This window comes from Eptesicus fuscus, chromosome 20, assembly GCF_027574615.1.
Source record: "Eptesicus fuscus isolate TK198812 chromosome 20, DD_ASM_mEF_20220401, whole genome shotgun sequence".
Classification (NCBI taxonomy): Eukaryota; Metazoa; Chordata; class Mammalia; order Chiroptera; family Vespertilionidae; genus Eptesicus; species Eptesicus fuscus.
Genome location: NC_072492.1, coordinates 22831412 through 22850601, shown reverse-complemented (window position 1 = coordinate 22850601; position 19190 = coordinate 22831412). Strand labels below are relative to the sequence as shown.

Below are 19190 nucleotides of genomic sequence, written 5' to 3'. Positions count from 1 at the left end.
CTGAGGCGTAAATTACAGAGCAGAGCTGAACCAAGTGAGGTAGGAGAGAAATTATTAGGATGAACAATGCAACTCGGAAAAAAATGAGTAAAAAGTGGGTGCTAAGAAAACAGTGTCCACAGTCTCCAAATGGTGGTCCCCTGGATCAAGCTCCTTGAACCTTGCTTTTTCTCCCAAAGAGGGGATTTGGAGACCTAAAGGCATGGGCAACTGATCCCTAAACATCTGGTACAATGTTCGACCCATAATCGATGCTTGGTAAATTTTTATTGAATATATGAATGCATAGATGCATAGATGGTTAGATGGTTGGATGGATGGATGGCTGCATAGATGCATGGATGGGTGGATGGATGCATGGAAGGGTGCATGGATGGATACATGGATGGATGGATTATGCGTGGATGGATGATTGAATGGCATGGTATATGATATATTCAACTTATGCAATAAAGAGCAGTTACATAATCAGGTTCTCTATTATTCTTAGAGATTTACTTTCATCTCCTGACTCCTCTGTTCTGTGTACTCTTTCTCTCTCACTCTCTACCTAGATTACTATCTCACTCCTAACATGTCACTCCCTGCCTCTTGCTTAAAACCCTTTGATGGTTCCCCATCCCTAGTTTAAATTCTCTAACATGATTTTCAAAGCCTGGCATGAGCTAGCCTTTGCCTACCCCTCTAGCCTCTCCTCCCATACTCTCAGCTCCATCTACACTGAAGTACATGCCTTAGCATGGCTAGTTCTCACATGTCCATGTATGAACAGGTCCTCTGTAAGTAATATGTTTCCTTACCCTTCCTTGTTTCCACACTTGACCACCAAAGCATTTTGTTAATTTCCACCCATCCTTCAAGACTCAGTTCAGGTCTTAGCTCTCCAGATTCTCCAGGTGGGTGACTCTCTCCTAGCACTGTTCATACAATATTATAGCCATTTATTTACTTATCTGTCTTCTTTCTCTAGACTGGGGTTTCTGGGAAATAGAGTATATTTTATCTCTGAATTTTCAGTCATCATAATGATTGGCATATGGTAGGCACTCAAGAAATGTGAATGAACAAGTGAATTCATGGAAGCAATGTTTATCCTGAGATAGCACTATCCAATCATTAAATTTTTCTTTTCTACCCTAGGTTTCTGATTCATCAAACCCATTTCTTAATCGAATGCTCAACAGAGATACTATCACAAGAATAACATATAAAAGTAAGTTTGGTTCAATTTCTCTACAACAGCTGTTCTATAAAGGTTAGTTCCGTCTGAAGGCAGAAAGCCAGAATCTATGATCTCCAAGAGCCCCTTTTAGCTTCATGATCCTTTGGTTCTGTAGAAAGTGACTCTGGAAAGTCAGAGTTGGCTAAGAAGCAGCCCATTTCAAAAAATATTCCCTGGAGTCTTTGTCATCCATGCCTGTCTAAGGCAATAATGATTATTATGAAGATGGTCATCATTAACCCATGGATTGATAATAAATCAGGGCCTTCTATTAGCTGAGAAACTCCACCATGGCAGCTAGTCATGTTTGGGGCTTCGCCAATTATGTAATGGGAAAAGCATTCACATGGTAGTTTGCATCCAACTTCAGCATTTACAGAGCCTGACTGTGGGGCCAAGTCTCCCTCTCTGTGTCACTGGGTCTCCCTTTCAAGTAGAGGCCAGAAGGCCTCTTTCTTCTTCCTCATGTATATGACCCACTGATCTAGAGGACTCTGTCCTGTTTCCTTGGGTTTCCAGGGTGTTTAGTCCCTAGAATCTTTACACAGAAAAGAGAGAATAGTACAGCATTGGAAGGAGAAGAACTTTCTCATTTTGACTGTTTCCTCATTGCTAAAGTGAAGAAGTTGAATTTCAGGTGTCTGAGGCCCTTCTAGGATTCTGAACCAAGCAATAGGTAAATAATGATGTTCACAAAAGTTAAAAGCAGCATGCAAACATTCTAACAGGCCACTTGCCCTTGAACATCACCTAGAAGAATGAATGACGTTGTCTCCAGAGCCACCCCCCACCCCGCCATCTCATCAGTACCCCAGTGGAGTCCTCTCTAATCTAAGGAAGGGGTTGCTGACTTATGTAGAAATAGCACATTTGATAACTGCCCATAAAAGATTATTATTAGTCTTTTAACTTTTTTGATTAAAAAAGCATGAAAATTAAATAAAATGTTTTCAAATAATCTTGAATTTGCAGTTTAGAGACCGTGAAAAGCCGTGAAATCACACATTAAGCCCCAACACACAATCTAACAGATTGCCCGCTGCAGAATCAATCATTAGTGAGACTTTCCTCCCCGCCCCACCCCCGGCACCGGTCTGATTAATTTTGAGCGATGTGGCTGCAGCTGAAGAAGAAAGTATCCACGTGGGTGTGCGCTATGGGAAGGTGTATCGATTCTGGTGTAAATAGGGACTGGAGAGCCAAGGTGACGAGTCTTGTTGGGACCAATGATGGATGGCTGTTTTGTGGCTAAGGGAAACTTCTGCTTCAGATGAGGCGTCCCTGCTGACTGCTACCCCCATCCGGTCTGCCGGAACTGAGAAGGACACACTTTGGCAATAACTGAAGTGGATAGTGATGTTAAAACCCAAGACCTTGACTCATTTGTTCACTCACTCACTCCGCACATATCTATGGAGTGGTTCCTAAGTGCCAAGATATAGAGAAATCAATATAAAGGACATGTCTGTCCACGAGGTCTTCACTATTTAGTTGGGGAGACGGACTCTCATAGTGTCTGATAAAGATTTGTGTAACAAGGTCAGTGTTCAAAATATGAAAAGAATGCTTTCAAATCATAGAAGATCTGCGTAGAATTACATGGCAAGGTTGCACAAAGCAGGCGCCATTCAAATAAGGACTGAATAGATGAATAACTATTTGCTGGGGAAAGAGAAAAGAGAAAGAAAAAGAGGGAGGAAGAGAAAAAGAGAGAGAGAGGAGGGGGAAGAATGGAGGAAGGCGGCACATTCTAAGCCTAGAGAGCAGCATCTGCAGCAAAGAGAGCATTAAAAGGACAATAAAGCCCAGACGGTGTGGCTCAGTGGTTGAGGATGGACCTATGAACCAAGAGGTCATAGTTCAATTCCTAGTCAGGGCATATGCCTGGGTTGTGGACTCCATCCCCAATGTGGGGCATGCAGGAGATAGCCAATCAATGATTCTCTCTCATCAATGATATTTCTCTCTCTCTGCCTCTCCATTCCTCTCTGAAATCAATAAAAAAAATACACATATTAAAAAGATGATGAAGAGTTCAAAGGGAGGATCTCTGTCCTCATCAGCTCTTCATCTAACAGTAAACCCTATAAACATCGGTGATGATCTGAATTAATGGGGGAATGAAGGCCCCCTGACGTAGCAGTGGCAGGGACAGAGATAGTGAGTGGCAAGAAGGATGGTTGGAAGCCAGATCTTGAATGGTCTTGATTCCAGGCTGAGGAATGTATGCAGAAGACGTATTTGAAGAAATGCCCTCAGCACCTCTCCAGACCCCCTTCTAGAAATGCAAACAGAAGAGAGCAGGAGCCCCTCCTCCGCTGTCCTTCATAATCTAGCTGTCAGAGCCAAGGGAAAAGAAAGGAGAACTAAGGGAGATAAGGAGGCCCCATGGGGAGAGGTAACTGCATCATGCCCCCTAATCACAGGTATTTGGTGCTCCAACATTCATTGGGGGATGATGGAGGTGTTCCCGGTAGCACATCTATCATGCACCTGAAGGTTGGCACCACAAGGATAATGATGGCCCCACACGTGGGAATGGCCTAGACACGCTATGCCCAGAACTCTGGCTTCAGGGATTGATTTGCTCAGCAGGAAAGCACCAGCACTCTTCCCTCCAGCTAAACTCCCTGAGGCAGCCAGCCTGTGTGGCAAGCAGGGGAGTATCTGAAACAAGTCATTCACTAGGATACAGCCAGTGGGTGGGAAGCACAAGCCTGAAAGTCTCTCCAGAGACCCAGCAGGAGGCAGCAGGTGATGCTGACATCAGCCCATGAATTCCAGTCAAGATGGAGACAACGCCACCTGCTCAGGGGCACCTCTCAGAATACTCTGCTTGCAAACTAGCTACAATACTGATACTTTCACATTCCATGAAACGCATGGGGGTTTTTTTTCTCTTAATGCCAATTTGGGTTCAGTTTGAAGAGCTATCTCTTTGCTTTTTGCAATTGTTTCCACTTGGAAGGGGCCTAAGCTAACACAGAACTTGGGGAAACTTGGAAAGTTCAAGCTCATACCATCCTAAGCTCTCTGCAACTCCTGCCTGTCCCCTGGCATGGAACCACCAGTGAAAATCAGTGTTATACAGAAGGACATAGCAGCACTGCCATTATTGTCACATGTAGTAACCACTTAAGTCATGGGATCAGTCTTCCTCATCAGTCTTCCCTTGAAGACCATCGTAATGATAAGTCAACCTAAGACTTTGAGCAGAGAGTGACATGATCTGCTGACAAAGGGATCACTCTGTTTGTCTGACTGGGAATAGACTAGAGAGGAGCAAGGAGAAATGTTGGGAGATGATTGCAGCAATCCAAATGATGAGACATTGTAGATCATGACCAGGCTAACGTGGAGGAGGTGGAGAGAAATGATTGGGTATATTTTGAAGACATTTCTTAATAGATCAGATGTGTGATATGAACAAGAAGAGTCAGGGATGACTAAGGTTTTTAGGCTGAGCAACTGGGAAGAAGAGGTTTCCATCAAGTGAGATGTGAAGACTGTTGATGAAACATGTGAGTAGTGGGTGGGAAGGGAACTAGAAGTTTCAAGCATGCTAAGCTTGAGATGTCTACCAATAAGAGGCATGGAGTAGGCAGTTGGATATATGAGTCTAGATTTCAGGAGACAGAACTGAAGATATAAATGCAAAAATCATTGGGTTCCAGATGGCATTTTAACTGGGTGAAATCATGGGAGTGAGAATAGACAGAGAAGAGAGGCGGACATGTCCTCACTTTTAAAAGAGTAGCTCAAATCCTCATGACTAGGGATTGCAAATCATTTCTAAAGATATCTTTTAAATCCCACCCTCAAAGAGGCTCTTGTGTGTCTGCCTCATCAGCTAGCTGAGGAGGTGTGAGGAGGCTAGAACACCCCGGAAACATGCGGTGAAGTCACCATGAAATGGCAGCCAATAGGGACACCGTCCATTTGCTTGGTTTCATCAGAGATTAGATGAGTAGGAGAGAAAAAGGAATTGTGAAAAATCATCCTATTGAGCCAGTTAAGAAAATCAATGCCAGGCAATCCATTAAAAAAAAAAAAAAAGGAAAGAAGGAGAATCTTGTCAAAGAACTGGGAATTTTAGAAGCCAGATATCAAGCTGATAAAAGTCAGCATACTTATGAGAAATACTAGAGGGCCCGGTGCATGAAATTTGTGCACTCAGGAGGGGTTCCTCAGCCCGGCCTGTGCCCTCTCGCAGTCTGGGAGCCCTCGGGGGATGGCTTGCTCCCCGCAGGCAGCGGGCCTAAGCTGGCAGTTGGACATCCTTAGCCCTGCCACCGAGGCAGGAGAGGCTCCCACCAACACCACTGCACTCTCCAGCCGTGAGCCTGGCTTCTGGCTGAACAGCGCTCCCCCTGTGGGAGCATACTGACCACCAGGGGGCAGCTCCTGCATTGAGCGTCTGCCCTCTGGTGGTCAGTGCATGTCATAGCAACTGGTCAACCTGTCATCTTTCTGCTCCTTGGTGGTCAGCGCACATCATAGTGAGCAGTTGAGTGGCCTTAGCATATCATTAGCATATTATGCTTTGATTGGTTGAATGGATGACCAGACAACCAGACACTTAGCATATTAGGCTTTTATTATATAAGATGTGTTCTACTAAAGAGAGATGAAACTAGCAGATTTATGCTCATAGCTCTACCATTTCCGTTGCTGTGTGGCTTCAGGCAAGTTTCTTAACATCTCTGAGATAACAATTTCATCATTGGTAAAATGAGTATATTAATACTGATATTTAGAGGGTTGGGGTAAGGATTAAACAAGGTCATGAGTCAACCGCCTGGACAATGACTAGTATAAGTGCATAGTTTTGTATGTTTCTAAATTGTCCTAAACTTCATGGTCATTAAAACCAGCTTCCTGAAGAGTGGGAGGTAGGTCACTATGATGCCACCTAAAAAATAGGTTTAACATAAACACAATACAGGGCACACAGACAATATCTTGCTCACTCTAAATGAAGTTTCAAGTTCACAGTTCCCATGTGTGAACCCATGCAGTCGATGGTAATGGCCTAGTGAGGATCCACCACTTTCCTTGGAAGTTTGGATTTCATATATCTGAGCAAATCTTATAAAACTCTCTCCCTAACCCAGACCAACAATGGGAAAGACCAGCCTGAATTAATTTCAGGCTGAATTTAGACAGTCTTCTGAATGAAATCTATTTTATTAAAGTTAAATTCCCCTTCAACAGATTGGGGGTCAAGACTGAAATCATGACATTGAAAAATGAACTTTCTGAATGGATTTTCTAGAGGAGATATTGGTCATTTACTCAAAGTAGTTTAATTTTTTTAATGTGGTATTTTGGAAAGATGCCTGTATCCCTCCGTTTTCTTTGTGTTAATTAATTAGCAGGCACAGTGCCCCAATTATGTAAAACGTAACATTCCTATCGTTTTAATATCCACGTGACTTCATCAAGCTAGCATTTTTTCTTAATTTTATGGTATTTTAAAGTGGTAAAATTAGTGACTAATGGAGTGCAAATAGCCTTCTTAAGTGGGTAAGAGGGAGTCGTTATTAGGACATTACGTATAAATGAACTATTCCAATGTCCTAGGACAGTGTAGCATTTTGATAGTTTCATTCTCATTCGGTTTCACGCTCTCCATTCATTTCATACTCAGTAAATACAATGGTGAACTTTAGTCCAAAAAGAATCCAAAAGATCACAGATTCCAAATTTGAAAGTGTCTGGCTGTTGTCTTAATATATTTCCTCCGAGGAAATAAAGGCAGGACTGAAGGCGTTTAGAGGAGAGATTTTTAAGCGTGGTGTTTTGACACACCATATGAGTCCCTTAAAACATCTTTTTCAGTCTTGCCTGTTTATAACTTTGCTTTAGCCCCCGACCCTTAACCCAGCTAAAAGATGAATGTGGAGGCAAGGGGAGACCAACTTGTAACCGCCTTATATGTCTTAGTTCCTCCGGAAGTGTTTTGTGAGCCCGCTCCTCAGAGAGACAGGGTGTTAAATGTGATGAAATGTCACCAGAGAATTTAAGCATATTGTTCCTCGTGCCTTTCTCGGTGCTTAATTGAACTTGTACTTTCATTTCAAAGAACAGCTTTGGAAAGGTTTTCACAGAATACGAAATGCAACATACCCATTCGTGTTGCAATCTAAGTAGTAACTCAAGTCGGCGAGGAACGGAGAAGGAGCAGCTTACCTCCATGAATCCAATTCTCAGAGGCTCTTTCTTTCATTTATTGTTTGTGTAGAACAAAAAATCATATTACTTTATGCTTTAGTAATTGCTTTTTTTCATTTCAGTTGAATGTGCCTCAGATTACAAGAAGAACTGTCATTCCATATGAGGAAATTGCCAAATAGTTCCATGTTGATCAGAAGGGAGTCCACTATTGATCTCCAGGACTGCCAAATCTTTTTCATTGGCATCGTTCCCTTTGGATTTTTTGTTTAAATATATTTTTATTGATTTCAGCGAGGAAGGAAGAGGGAGAGATAGAAACATCAATGATGAGAGAGAGTCATTGATCAGCTGCCTCCTGCACGCCCTATACTGGGGATCGAGCCCACAACCCGGGCATGTGCCCTGACCGGGAATCAAAATGTGACCTTCTGGTTCATAGGTCGATGCTCAACCACTGAACCATGCCGGCTGGCCGGCATCATTCTCTTTGAATGGGAACTTCATAAGCTGGAAAGCAGGCGATGTTAAATCTAATCAGTGGTCCACATAAGTAAACACAATGCGTTTAACAGAGGCTGCGCTGTTGCTCAGACTGAGGCAAGATTCCCCACTGTGCAGTTCTAGGTGTTTTCATCATAGGTGCTTCCCTTAGGAAGAGGAAAAGAAAAAAAGTCAACTTGGGAATTGTGTCCCTGACTAAGAACTCAGCATAACATAAATGATAGACTTGCCAAGAGCATGTCATAAAATCAAGAGTACAGCCGTCAACTTCTACAGTAATTTGGAAGAATAACACTGGGCTATGAACTGTGCATAAATATTTTATACCTTTTGATTGTGTAAGGGGTCTTCCTGTACTACAAAGATGTAGACAATACTAAAAAAATTACAACACTGTCATACCAAAAATTTGACCTACTTAAGATATGTGTCTATGTAAACTTGTTTCTGTTGAGTGACATTTCAGAGTCTATAGAATTCTTTTTTAATTGAAAATGACTTCAGTAATATCCAGAATAATCTGGATATTACCCTCAAATAAGAGATTACAATACTTAGCCATGATGGAAAAGTAAGTTACTGACAAAGCCCACAATTAGAACTTAAACTTGAATTAAGACTCCTGCTTGAAGTCTGGGGCTTATCCTATATAAGCTATATTCTCCTAAGATAGATAGATGGTGATGATGATAGACAGACAGATAGGTGATAGATAGGTAAGGTAAATAGATAGATGAAATAAATAAGTAAAGAAAGAAAACCTCTCTATAAAACTATCCATGAAAATTTATTTGAACTCCTGCCATCACTTCTTCTCGGTAAATATCCTTAAAGCAAGCAGGGGCATGCATGATCACCCCACTGGCCTCGGAGCTACCCCGCACATTTGTGTCTCTCTGCTCATAAGTAAATCTGACCTCTAGATCTTTGCCACTCTTACTAATGAATAGAGCCGTGAGAGTCTGAGGACCAGAGGCCACTTTCCAGTGCATTAGTTCTTAGGCTCCTTTGGTCTACGATGCCCAGACGATAACACTGACATGCACTGACTGAGTTTTTCTGCAGGCTGCTGCATGGATGCGATCGCCTATGGGTAATAATAATTAGTTCCTGGCCAGGTCAGCAGTGGAGGACACCCCAGGGTCCCTTGATACTAGGGCTGAAAACTGCTGGGTGTGCTCATTCTTTTCTCGGGTTCCATTGCCTGCGTCCTGCCAAATACACCAAGCAAGTCTTTGTGGGGAGAAAAGAAGAGGCAAAAGTGTAGCCTATAGTTCTCAAATTCCAATTTCTAAAAGAGAACACTGATTTAGTGGCCGCCTTTGAGGCAACATGGTGAGTGAAGTAGATAAGCATTACATGTTAAATACACACCAATTTCAGCAATGCAAATACGCGGTTCAGACCTGTTTGGTGTAGAAACATGGTTAGACAACAGTCTCCGTCTCACCCTAATATCTTAGGATGTGATATGTAATGAGGAGAGGGCTGGACAGCACAAACTTAAGTTAATGGTATAGACTGGAGCCTCAGAGAATTTTCCCCATCATCTGGCAGATGATGTTGCCTCTTCTTCCCTTAGTTTATGACCAGCACTACCAGCAGGTGGAGCTGCTGGGCAGAAACCACTTCATTCATTCATTCATTCATTCAACCAATGTTTATTGAGCACCTACTACGCAGTGGACCCCCATACTGGGGCTTGGGATTAGAGATAAAAGATGGAATCCCTTCTCCCAAAGGCTCACAGCTTAGTGGAGACAGTAGGTAACTATTGACAAGCAAATTCAGCAAATATGGTGGAAATGGAAGGCACTACCCCAGCTGGGGGAGAGCCAGGAGGCCTCAGAAAGGCCAAGCAGTGGTTATCTTGGAGAAGGGGGTGAGAACAGCCCAGGAAAGAAGGAATGACATCATTGCTACCCAGCCTCGCTGAGTGCTTTCCATGGGCCAGGCCCTGTGCCAAGTACTTGAAAAACTTGATCTCATTCGTTCCTCAGACAACTCTGTGAGGCAAGTGCTCTGTCTTCGTCAGTCCTGAGTGCTATAACAAAGTACCATATACACAACAGAAATTCACTTCTCACAGTTCTAGAGGCTAAAAGTCCAAGATCAGGGCACCAGCATGTTAGGAATCTGGTGAGAAACCTCTTCTGGGTTGCAGAATTCTTGTTGCATCCTCACATGGTAGAAAAAGATGAGAGCGCGCTCTGGAGTTGCTTTGATGAGGGCACTAATCCCATTCATGGCAGCTCCACCTTCCAAAGGCCCTGCCTCCAAATACCATCAAAATTGGGGTTAGGACTTCAACATATGAATTTGGGTGGGGAGGACACAAACATTCAGTCCACTGCCTATTCCAACCATCTGCGTACTACACATGTGGAAACAGGCTCAGAAGTTGCTGCTTGCCCGTGGTCACTTGGATGGTAAACAGCAAAATCATCTCTCACACTCAGGTCTGAGTCCAGAGCTCACACTCTTCACGCTGGGTCTTTCCAAATTCTGTAGTGTGAGGAAATAAATGGGCAAAAGGTCAAGTATGAGAATTAGGGAGATTCGTGGAAAGAACAAAGTTGGTGAATGAGGGTGGTGGGAGGGCAAAAGCTGCCTACCTTCTCTGACAACTGTTGCATTTCTCTAAGGGGATGTGGACAAAGAGGAATCTCCCGGTGGGACCACAGTGGGTAGTCTGGAATACCATCATTATGGTGCTTTGGAAGCATGTTGTTACCTTGCTTTGTGGGTTAAATCCATGAACATGCCTCATTGTGCTCTTACACACACACCCCCACACACACACATACACACACACACACACACACACACACACACCAATCCTTCCCCCAAATGTGAATGCAACACAGAGGCTGGTTGTGGTTTCAGAGAAACATAAATGTTCTTTTTCTTTCCTCCAGTCATGCTTGGAATGCCCCTCATTCTACTGCCTCCTTCCTTCCCTCATTCCCACCACCACGAATAAAATAAAATAATGGCAGCATGCTTGAGTCCCAATATGCTCCACGGGCAAGCTTGGTTAAACAAATCACATTGACCTTTAATAAAGATGTGCCAAATGCTTCCTTCTCTCATTCAATATGTTAATCTTCAGCCAAAGCACTGTCAGAGCAAGCATCATTAAGTGCACATCTGATCACGCTACCCCCCTGCTTAAAACCCTTCAGTGGCTCTGCATTGCCTATGGGATGAAGCCCAAACTCCCAGCAGCACAGAGAAGGACCTTCAGGTGTGGCCCCTGCTGACCCTCCAGCCTCATTTCTCACAACACCCTTCCCCCTGCACCTCATCTACATGCTGGCTGTCCCTGGGTATGCACTGTTCTGTATGTCCTTAGCTCTTTCTCCAGCATGACTGTCTACAGTGCCCTTGACAGCCACCCCCCTGCCAGCCACACACTGATTAGCTCCTGTCATTCAAGATGCAATTCAGGTGAGCTCCTCGGCTAATCCTCTCCTGAGTCCCACCCCCAGGCAGAAGTGACAGCTTCTCAATGTACTTGGTGCAGATACGCATCACTGTGTCTGCTGCTCCTTGATGCCTTCACTTAATTACATCCTGCTCTCCGACACCCGGCCTGACACGTACAAGGAGCTCAAGAAACAGAGCCAAGTGATGGACACTCACATGAGCTTGCTGTGTAGGCACCTGATCTAACTGCCAAGGTTCATCACGTCAGTGTGTGCTCTAGGCATCATGACTTTGTCATGGAAGCATATTGCAAGGGCCAGGGTGCAGACCAGACCAGCTGTGTACCAATCGCTGTGTCTCTCTTGAACTTGTCCTGAATCTCTGATGTTTTGATGGAAAAGCAAAATCATTTAAATGGAAAGACAAAGGAAGTCCTTTCTCCTAGAGTTGGTCTCCAAATGCAGCTTGACCAATCTCTTTCTCTCTCTCTCTTAGTTGTTGAACTTCACTTTTTAAGCCTTGTGATTGGATTTGGCCTGATTACTTTTCTTTCTAAAAGTAGTTCTTAAATGCTCTTTTCATTAAGCAATGTTCAGAAACAAGAATGGTGACCAGGCAACCTTTCCACAGAAACTGAAGCCTTCAAATGGGCATTTCATTGTGACTATAATACTATGATTCCAAGTCTCAGGGACTATAAACAAATATTTGGCTCTTCTTTGTGTCCTTGTCATAGACAACATTTCTTTTCATCAATATTCAGTGTCGCATCCTGCAGGAAGAATGTGCTTCCTCGCATCTCTGATGTCAACCTTGGGCATGTAATTTTTTTGGCTACCAAAATGTGCACAGGAGTAACGTACACCACTTCTGGGATGGGAGCTTCTCATCCTATCATTGCAGCTCACCAGGGTCCAGATGGCACCTATCCTAAGAGTTTAGACAACAATGGCATGGAGGAAGCCCTCAGCCAACCTAGAGTGGACATGTATGTCAGCAAGAAATAAACCTTTGTTGTTTAAAATGATTGAGATTTGGGGGACTGTTTGTTACTGCAGCCTATCCTGACAGATGCAGTCTTCTGTAATCAGAAAAGGAAAAAATAATCAGCAATACCAGCACTTTATAAGAAACCTAATTCTTAAGTCTTTCTTATTTCCTTCTCTAGATGATGCATATTTACTACAGGGACTTAATATAGAAGAACTGTATCCAGAGACCTCTAGTTTCATTACTTATGATGGGTCGATGACTATCCCACCCTGCTATGAGACAGCAAGTTGGATAATAATGAACAAGCCTGTCTATATAACGAGGATGCAGGTGAGCTTCTCTGTGGTCTCTTAGCAAATGGGGAAGATGATGTGAAGACTGGCTGTGTTTGTGAAATACCTATTGTATTAGTTGGCTAGAAATGCTCTAATAAAGTACTGCAAACTTAAATAGCAGAAATGTATTGTCTCACAGTTCTAGGGGCTATAAATCCAAGATCAAGGTGTCAGTAGGATTTGTTCCTTTTGAGGGAGTGAAGAAGAATCTGTTGCATGCCTCTTCTCTGGTTTCTGGTGTTTTCTGGCAATCTTTGGTGTTCCTTGACTTGTAGAAGCATCACTGCCACTCTGCCTTCATCTTCACATGGTGTTCTCCCTATGTCTGTGTCTCTTTGTCCAAGTCCCCCTTTTTTATAAGGACACCAATCATATTGCATTAGGGGCCACCCCAATAACCTCATTTTAGCTAATTACATCCATAATGACCTTATTTCTAAATAAGGTTGCATTCTGAGGTATTTGGGGGTTAGGACTTTAACTTATGAATTTTGTGGGTACACAATTCAACTCATCACACCTATATTTAAAGAATCAGCATCTGAAAAGGCTTAGCATGAACTGATTGTAGAAGCATCGACTTGAGAAAGAACAGCAGAGTTAGTTCCCAACGTGCTCTACAGCAATAGTGTTCAGAAAGCAAATGAGCAAAATGGATGATATGGTCAAATATGTTTGAAAACGCTGGATTAAAAAAGAGTTAAATAGATTTCATTGTTGGGAGACTTCCCAGGCCTTTAAAATGAAAATAATTATGTCAGTCTCCAAGAGGAAGAGATAGAATATGTAGCATTTCACAAACATATTTGAATGTGGAGTTCTTCAGAGCAGCTCAGTATTTCTCATAAATCTGGCTTGGATCCTTCAGAACTGGACGGGAACCAGGAGCTCTGGCCTCTGAGGCAAGCTTTGGTTCATTATGTGCTCATTATGTGCTCCTGGGCTGCCACCCCCCTCCTGTGAAATAAATACTGCTCTTTATGATGCGGGGGTAAATTACACAAGTCTGTTCCAGCTCTGACATGCTCTGATTCTGGCATCCTATGACAGCTAAGAGGAAAGATGAGCAAAGGAAGCAGACTCCATTCTCCTTTACAGGATATGTACAGTTGATCTTTGAATAACTTGTCCACCGATATGCAAATTTTTTAAAATAAATGCTTGTGGTTGGGAGTCCATGGACACAGAGAGATGACTCTATGCATTGTTCTATGCCATTTTATACAGGAGATTTGAGCATTCGTGGAATTTGGTATCCATGGGGTCGGGGGGGGGGGGGTCCCTATAAGCAATCCCCGATGATAGATACCAAGAGACAACTAAGTTTTGGGGGGAGTCAAAAGTTATATGCAGATTTTCAACTGCACAGAGGGTCGGTACCCCTAACCCCCACTTTGCTCAAGGATCAACTATACTTACAGCCCAAAAACAGTGAACAGTTTGAACTCCCTGATCCTATCTGTATTGGTTAGGACTCTTGGTGACAAGCAACCTCCTCCAGATAAACTCAGAGAAAGTGTTTGTTCAAGAGATACTGGGCATCTTAAGGAATTTATATCAGAAATTGATGTCAGGAACTCGCTGGGATCAGAACCCCAGACACCCTTTATCTCTGTTCTCTTCTGCTTCCTACCACCCATTCGCTTCATTCTTCTCTCCTGCTCAAAACTACTCCTTTGCTTCTCAGTCCTGGGGTGGAACTTGGCTGCAAACATTTCAGTCCAGCTCTTTGATTTCACAGAAAAGGAACCAAACTAATCCAGCTTAGTTTCGCTCTGACCCCTGGACCAGTCACTGTAGTTTGGATAATACCCATGTGCGGGGAATAATTCCCTGAATTGTTGAGAATTATTGAACCATGGGGTGTAAGAGAAAGAGACCCTGAAGAACAGCTAGTTGGATTTCCTCCTTCGACAGAGGGTATGTTTGAGGATAAAATAGAATAATCGACTTGTTCAGAGGCATCCATGAGCTACTGAGCTACAAACGAGGCTCACTTCACACATGGCAGCATCAGTGGCCCCCAGCTCAACTGAATCCACACAACCAGGGTCTCCGAGGGGCTCACAGGGCCCTAGCCTGGCTTGGCAGTCTACACAGTCTTCTTCCCTGGCGTATTTAGGAGGATGGGTGGATCTCACAGCTGTTTCTCTCTCCTCAGATGCATTCCTTACGCCTGCTCAGCCAGAATCAGCCATCTCAGATCTTTCTGAGCATGAGTGACAACTTCAGGCCCGTCCAGCCCCTCAACAACCGCTGTATCCGCACCAACATCAACTTCAGTTTACAGGGGAAGGACTGTCCAAACAACCGGGCCCAGAAGCTTCAGTATAGAGGTGGGTGCATGGCTCAGAGGGCACTGGGCCAGGCCAGAGCTCAGTCCTCCTGCTTACATCTGTCCTTGAAGGCCTGGTGTTTTCTCCCATTATCAGAATCGTGATTATAAATTATAATTAACACCGCCACCTTCCATGTGCCTGGCGCTTTTCTGTTGATAAAGCCTATATATTAGAGATAGAGATCAAACTTTAAATCCCTCTGTTTTGCTTCTGGTTCAGGCAAAACAGCCTTTTCATTGCCATTGTACAGAAGAGCCAGAGAGGCTGATTTTTTTCAAGGTCATGTGTTAGAGCAGACAGCTAGAAGCATTGGAGCTTTTATTTATGTGCATGATGAGCCCCTTTCTGCTAAAAGGTGAGCAAATGCTCTGGATGCCAGGCCGTTGGGATATAAGGAGGTAATGTGTGTGAATGCATCCTTTTCTGGTGTTATGTCCCTAGAAGTGACAATTATTCCTACTATGGGGGGCATTCAAAACAACTCCTGCCTCCTGTAACCCTCTGGTCCATACCAGCCCTCTTCCGTTCTGCACACTAAGTATGTGTTTCATCATGGTGCTCAGCTCTCAACAAGAAAGGACGATGAAGGCAGAATGGTGTCGTGGAGACGCCTTTGACCCAGAGTCAGGACACCCCAGTTCCAGACCTAGTTCTGTCACTAACAAACTATGCAAACCCAGCCAAGTCATTTACCCAGTAGACCTCACTTTTTTATGATAATCCCTATACCATCTACCTCACGACTTGTTGTGAGGAATGAACGAGAGCCTGGATGGTGAAGCCCTTTGTAGCAATAATGTGCTGCTCAAATATGGGGCTATAGATATTACCAGACAGCTTTTCGAAGCAGCTACCACCACTGCCCTTGGCCCCCCACTTCATCTCTCCTACTTCCCCCACATTTCCTTTCTTTTTTCTCAGACACATGTAGAGTGCCAAAACTAATATTCTGTTCCCTTCAAGCCAGAGCTACCAACAAATTAATAACCCATTGATTAAGCCTTCTCTTTACTCAACACCTATTTATTGTGCATCTACTATGTGCCAGGCACTTAGCTTGGTGACGAGGATATAGTGTGATGCAGACAGATATGACCCCATCCATCCAGCACAAATAGTCTACAGCAGGGTGTAGACTTTTGAGTCATACACCAGTCATATTGGATTAGGGCCTACCTCAATCAGTTAAATTAGGGCCCACCCCTGTAACCTCATCTTAGCTAATTATATCTGTAAGTGCCTTCTTTCCAAATAAGGTTGCATTCTGAGGTATTAGGGATAAGGACTTTAATTTATAAATTTTGGGGGGTATACAATTCAACTGATCACATATATGTTTAAATAATCAGCATCTGAAAAGGCTTAGTATGAACTGATTGTAGAATTATCGACCTGTCTGAGAAAGAACCAACAGGGTTAGTTCTCAAAATGCTCTACAGCGATAATGTTCAGAAAGCAATTTGAGTAAAAGGGATGTTGGTCAACTATGTTTGAAAAATCTGCATTTTAAAAGAGTTAAATAGATTTCATCATTGGGAGACTTCCCATGCCTTTATAATGATAATAATTATGCCAGTCTTCAAGAGGAAGCAATAAGATATGTAGCATTTCACAAACCTATTTGAATGTGGAATTTTCTGCCACACTCTGATGTTGTGGTGTGAAAGAGGCCATAGGTAATATGTTAATAAATGGTGTGGCTGTGTTCCAATAAAACTTTATTATAAAAACTGATATGGGCTGGATTTGACCTGTTGGCTGTCATTTGCCCAACCGTGGTCTAGAGCAAAACTTTCTGTGACGATAAACATGTTCTATATCTGCACTGTTCAATAGGGTAGCTACTAGCCACATGTAGCTATTGAATAGTTGAAGTGTGACTAGTAGAGTGAGACAACTAAATTTTTTATTTAATTTTTCATTAATTTAAATTTATGGTAGCGGCATGTGACTGGTATGGGGACAATAATTTTGAATAGAGGTTCCTGGGGAAATAGAGGGGTTCTAGGGATATAAAAAAGTAAGCAGGCATTTACAAACCTGTTCCTTCTCCTTTGGAGTAAGTCCCCCAAATTCTGTGCCAACTAATTCAACTATGCCTTGTTTTTATGTGGTGTGTGTGTGTGTGTGTGTGTGTGTGTGTGTGTGTGTGTGTGTGTGTCTTTCTCTCTCTTTCCAGTAAATGAATGGCTCCTCAAGTAGGGAACTAGCCCAAGAAGAATTCCATCTCAGTGAAATGCTACAACTGTGAACTGACGTAACCTGGAATGTCCCCTTCTTTCTTCTCTCTCCTTCCCTTTTCTCAAGCCTCATTCACTCTTTGGATTGGCCCCATCTTCATGAAAAGTGTCTGCAAAACCATGGCAGAAGACACACACACACACACACACATACATACGCACACACCTGCAAACATATCTACACACATACATGCACAGCCTTCAAGATCAGAAGTCAAGTTTTCAGAAACAAAAGGCTCATTCATGAGAGGTCTTAGAAGAAAATAACCAGTTAACCTGATTACAATTTTGATACTGTTTTCCTGAACTAAAAAATCTACCCAATGAGACTTTTCAGCCTTTGTACATACAGAATTCTTCCAAAAGAGAGAGGAGAAAACATGGCTTTGACAGCATCAAGCAGACTTTGTGCTTTGCATCGAGTAATCTCAGTGTCCTAGGATCCTTGGAGGGTGCTGGTGGCAGGTGAACCAGGACAGAGTTGGCCAAGGACACTTATTTCTAGATTCTGATTCTTCTGTTTACTCAACAATTTAAAAAGAAAAAAAAGGACAGACATTGAAGAGATACACATTGTATATATATACCACCGCAGACTATAAAGAAATTGAATTATTTCCCCTTTGTCACATATCTGTAGTAGGATTTGCCAAGATCAGATCCATTTGCTGTTTCTTGTTTTCCAAAGGTCATACATTGTGTTTGGTTATTGTTAACAGCTCAATAAATGGGTTTAACGACTTAATTTTATTTTTCTGGCTTTGGTCTGTTCTCCCTCCTTACAGGCTAAGCCCTGGCCCCATGCAGCTGCATTCTTTGGTTTCACTTGTTCCTTCATCTACATGTTTTGTTCGTTTGCAGCCCGTTTTTTACTGAGTTTGTGGCAATCAGGAATGCATTTGCTAAGCAAGTATAACTTTAATTACCCTCCGTGGCTCCATCATTCATACGAGGTGAGCTCCAGCCTGAGCTAGCAGGCTACCGATTCCTTGCGTTTTAAAACTGCCATCCCCCTCCCCCTGTGATGCTCCCTTGAAGGAATGCACTTTGCCTTGTAAATTCCTGGGGAAGGGGTGTCTTTTCTCTCCGGGTGCAGCTGGATCTCACAAAGTACAAACGAATGCCTTTCTTTCCTTGTTTATAATGGTCACTCACTGTGTTTGGTTACTGTCAAGAGATCAATAAATGTGTTTAACAAGTTACCCAGGACCCATGTCTGAGTTTATCAAAGGATGCTCCCTGCTGAAGCCCCTGAGTCCTGCTACGCTCACAAGCAATTGCATTGTGGCCGGCAGGGCAGCCCGAGCCGCCAGAACAGCCTGTCCAGTCGCTCCCGGAGCCAGGTAATTAATACCCTGTTGAGAAAACATATAGGCTTAGCTGCCGGAAGGGAAGGCTTGGATGTTCCTCCGGTGGCCAAATTAAAAATAACTTTTATCTCTCCTTTTTAGCACAAGAGGGAAAGCACAGGGTCTGCAGAGCCTGTGCAAATGGGAACATTCACAAGCATATGACAAACTTCAGCCAAGTGACTAGGTATATTGACAATGAAAAAAATCGATAGCCAGAAATTTCATATTTGAAATAGACACTGAGTTGGATTTTTTTTTTTTTTTTTTTTACATTTTTCACTGATATTAGATGATGGGCTTGGCCATGATGACATATGCGCTTTTTTCTGAGCAATCGTATTTTTCCAGAAAACCAAATCTGTTTGCAAAGGTGTAGGCTGGGCAGCTGGCAGTCTTTCTTTGTGTGGCTTGCTGCTTCCTCTCTGAGTCTGAGTGTTTCTTAGCCTGCAAGGGCAGGCAGCCATATAATATAATGGCTGAAGAACATGGATGGTAAATCAACTAGGCCTGGCTTCAGATCTTTACTCTACCACTTGCCTGTTTGCTGTGTGATCCTAGGCAAGTTGCTTTACTTCTCTGATCTATATTGGGGATGCTAATAA

The 19190-nt window shown here is 43.1% G+C and overlaps 1 protein-coding gene across 1 annotated transcript in view; it reads left to right on the top strand.

The window, feature by feature from the left end:
- CA10 (carbonic anhydrase 10) overlaps positions 1-17873 on the top strand; it is a 370347-nt gene extending 352474 nt beyond the window's left edge. The window contains exons 6-9 of the mRNA XM_054709247.1: positions 1141-1213; positions 12498-12652; positions 14819-14993; positions 17176-17873. Of these exons, the coding sequence (XP_054565222.1) occupies positions 1141-1213; positions 12498-12652; positions 14819-14993; positions 17176-17198 (426 nt within the window). The 3' untranslated portion in view covers positions 17199-17873. The remainder of the gene's footprint in view (positions 1-1140; positions 1214-12497; positions 12653-14818; positions 14994-17175) is intronic.
- The last annotated feature ends 1317 nt before the right edge of the window (positions 17874-19190 follow it).